Source organism: Debaryomyces fabryi (assembly GCF_001447935.2).
Source record: "Debaryomyces fabryi strain CBS 789 chromosome Unknown contig00543, whole genome shotgun sequence".
NCBI classification, from domain to species: domain Eukaryota; kingdom Fungi; phylum Ascomycota; class Pichiomycetes; order Serinales; family Debaryomycetaceae; genus Debaryomyces; species Debaryomyces fabryi.
In genome coordinates this window covers 1-519 of record NW_015385960.1, presented here as the reverse complement: position 1 = coordinate 519, position 519 = coordinate 1, and the positions used below count along the sequence as shown (strand labels likewise).

The 519-nt window shown below is 45.1% G+C and overlaps 1 protein-coding gene across 1 annotated transcript; it reads left to right on the top strand.

The window, feature by feature from the left end:
• Window positions 1-172: 172 nt before the first annotated feature.
• On the top strand, window positions 173-483 carry AC631_06026 (uncharacterized protein; the record flags this gene model as incomplete). The annotated part of the gene is made up of 1 exon (XM_015614855.1): window positions 173-483. A coding segment is annotated over one exon (311 nt), but the record flags the coding sequence as incomplete, so codon positions are not given.
• Window positions 484-519: the final 36 nt, after the last annotated feature.

The following is a 519-nucleotide window of genomic DNA, read 5'->3' as shown; positions in this document are numbered from 1 at the left end:
TGACTCTGGTACGGTAGTTGTTAGTAACAATGTAAAGTTCGATGAATTTGCGTTTCCCTTCCAGTCTGTCGAGAAAGTTCCTCGTAACTTTTCTGCACCGAAGCCCTCGTCTGTGTCTTCGTTCTTTTCGGCACCTGGTGTTCTGGCTACACTTGAATTACCTGATACCGCTATGGATATTGATCAGGCTGACTCGGATACTGTAATGACTGAGTCTACACCTATGCCTGTCCTGGATACTTCTGTTCATGATTTGATCCCAGCTCAGGATATTCTGAATTTGAATGAACTTTTGCTAGACACTGAGATGAGTGAACCTATGTCTGTCACTCCTCAGATTCCACATTCTTCGTCTACGGCTATTACGAAACATAATTCCGAATCTCGTCTTCAGACTACGTCTAGTCTGTCTCCTGTCTTGGACTCTTCTCCTGTTGTTGTTGAACCGATGTCGCCTCCTGTGGTTACTCAACCGCCACCTCGGTCCCGCATTGAATATATTTCTGATTCCGAAGCTTC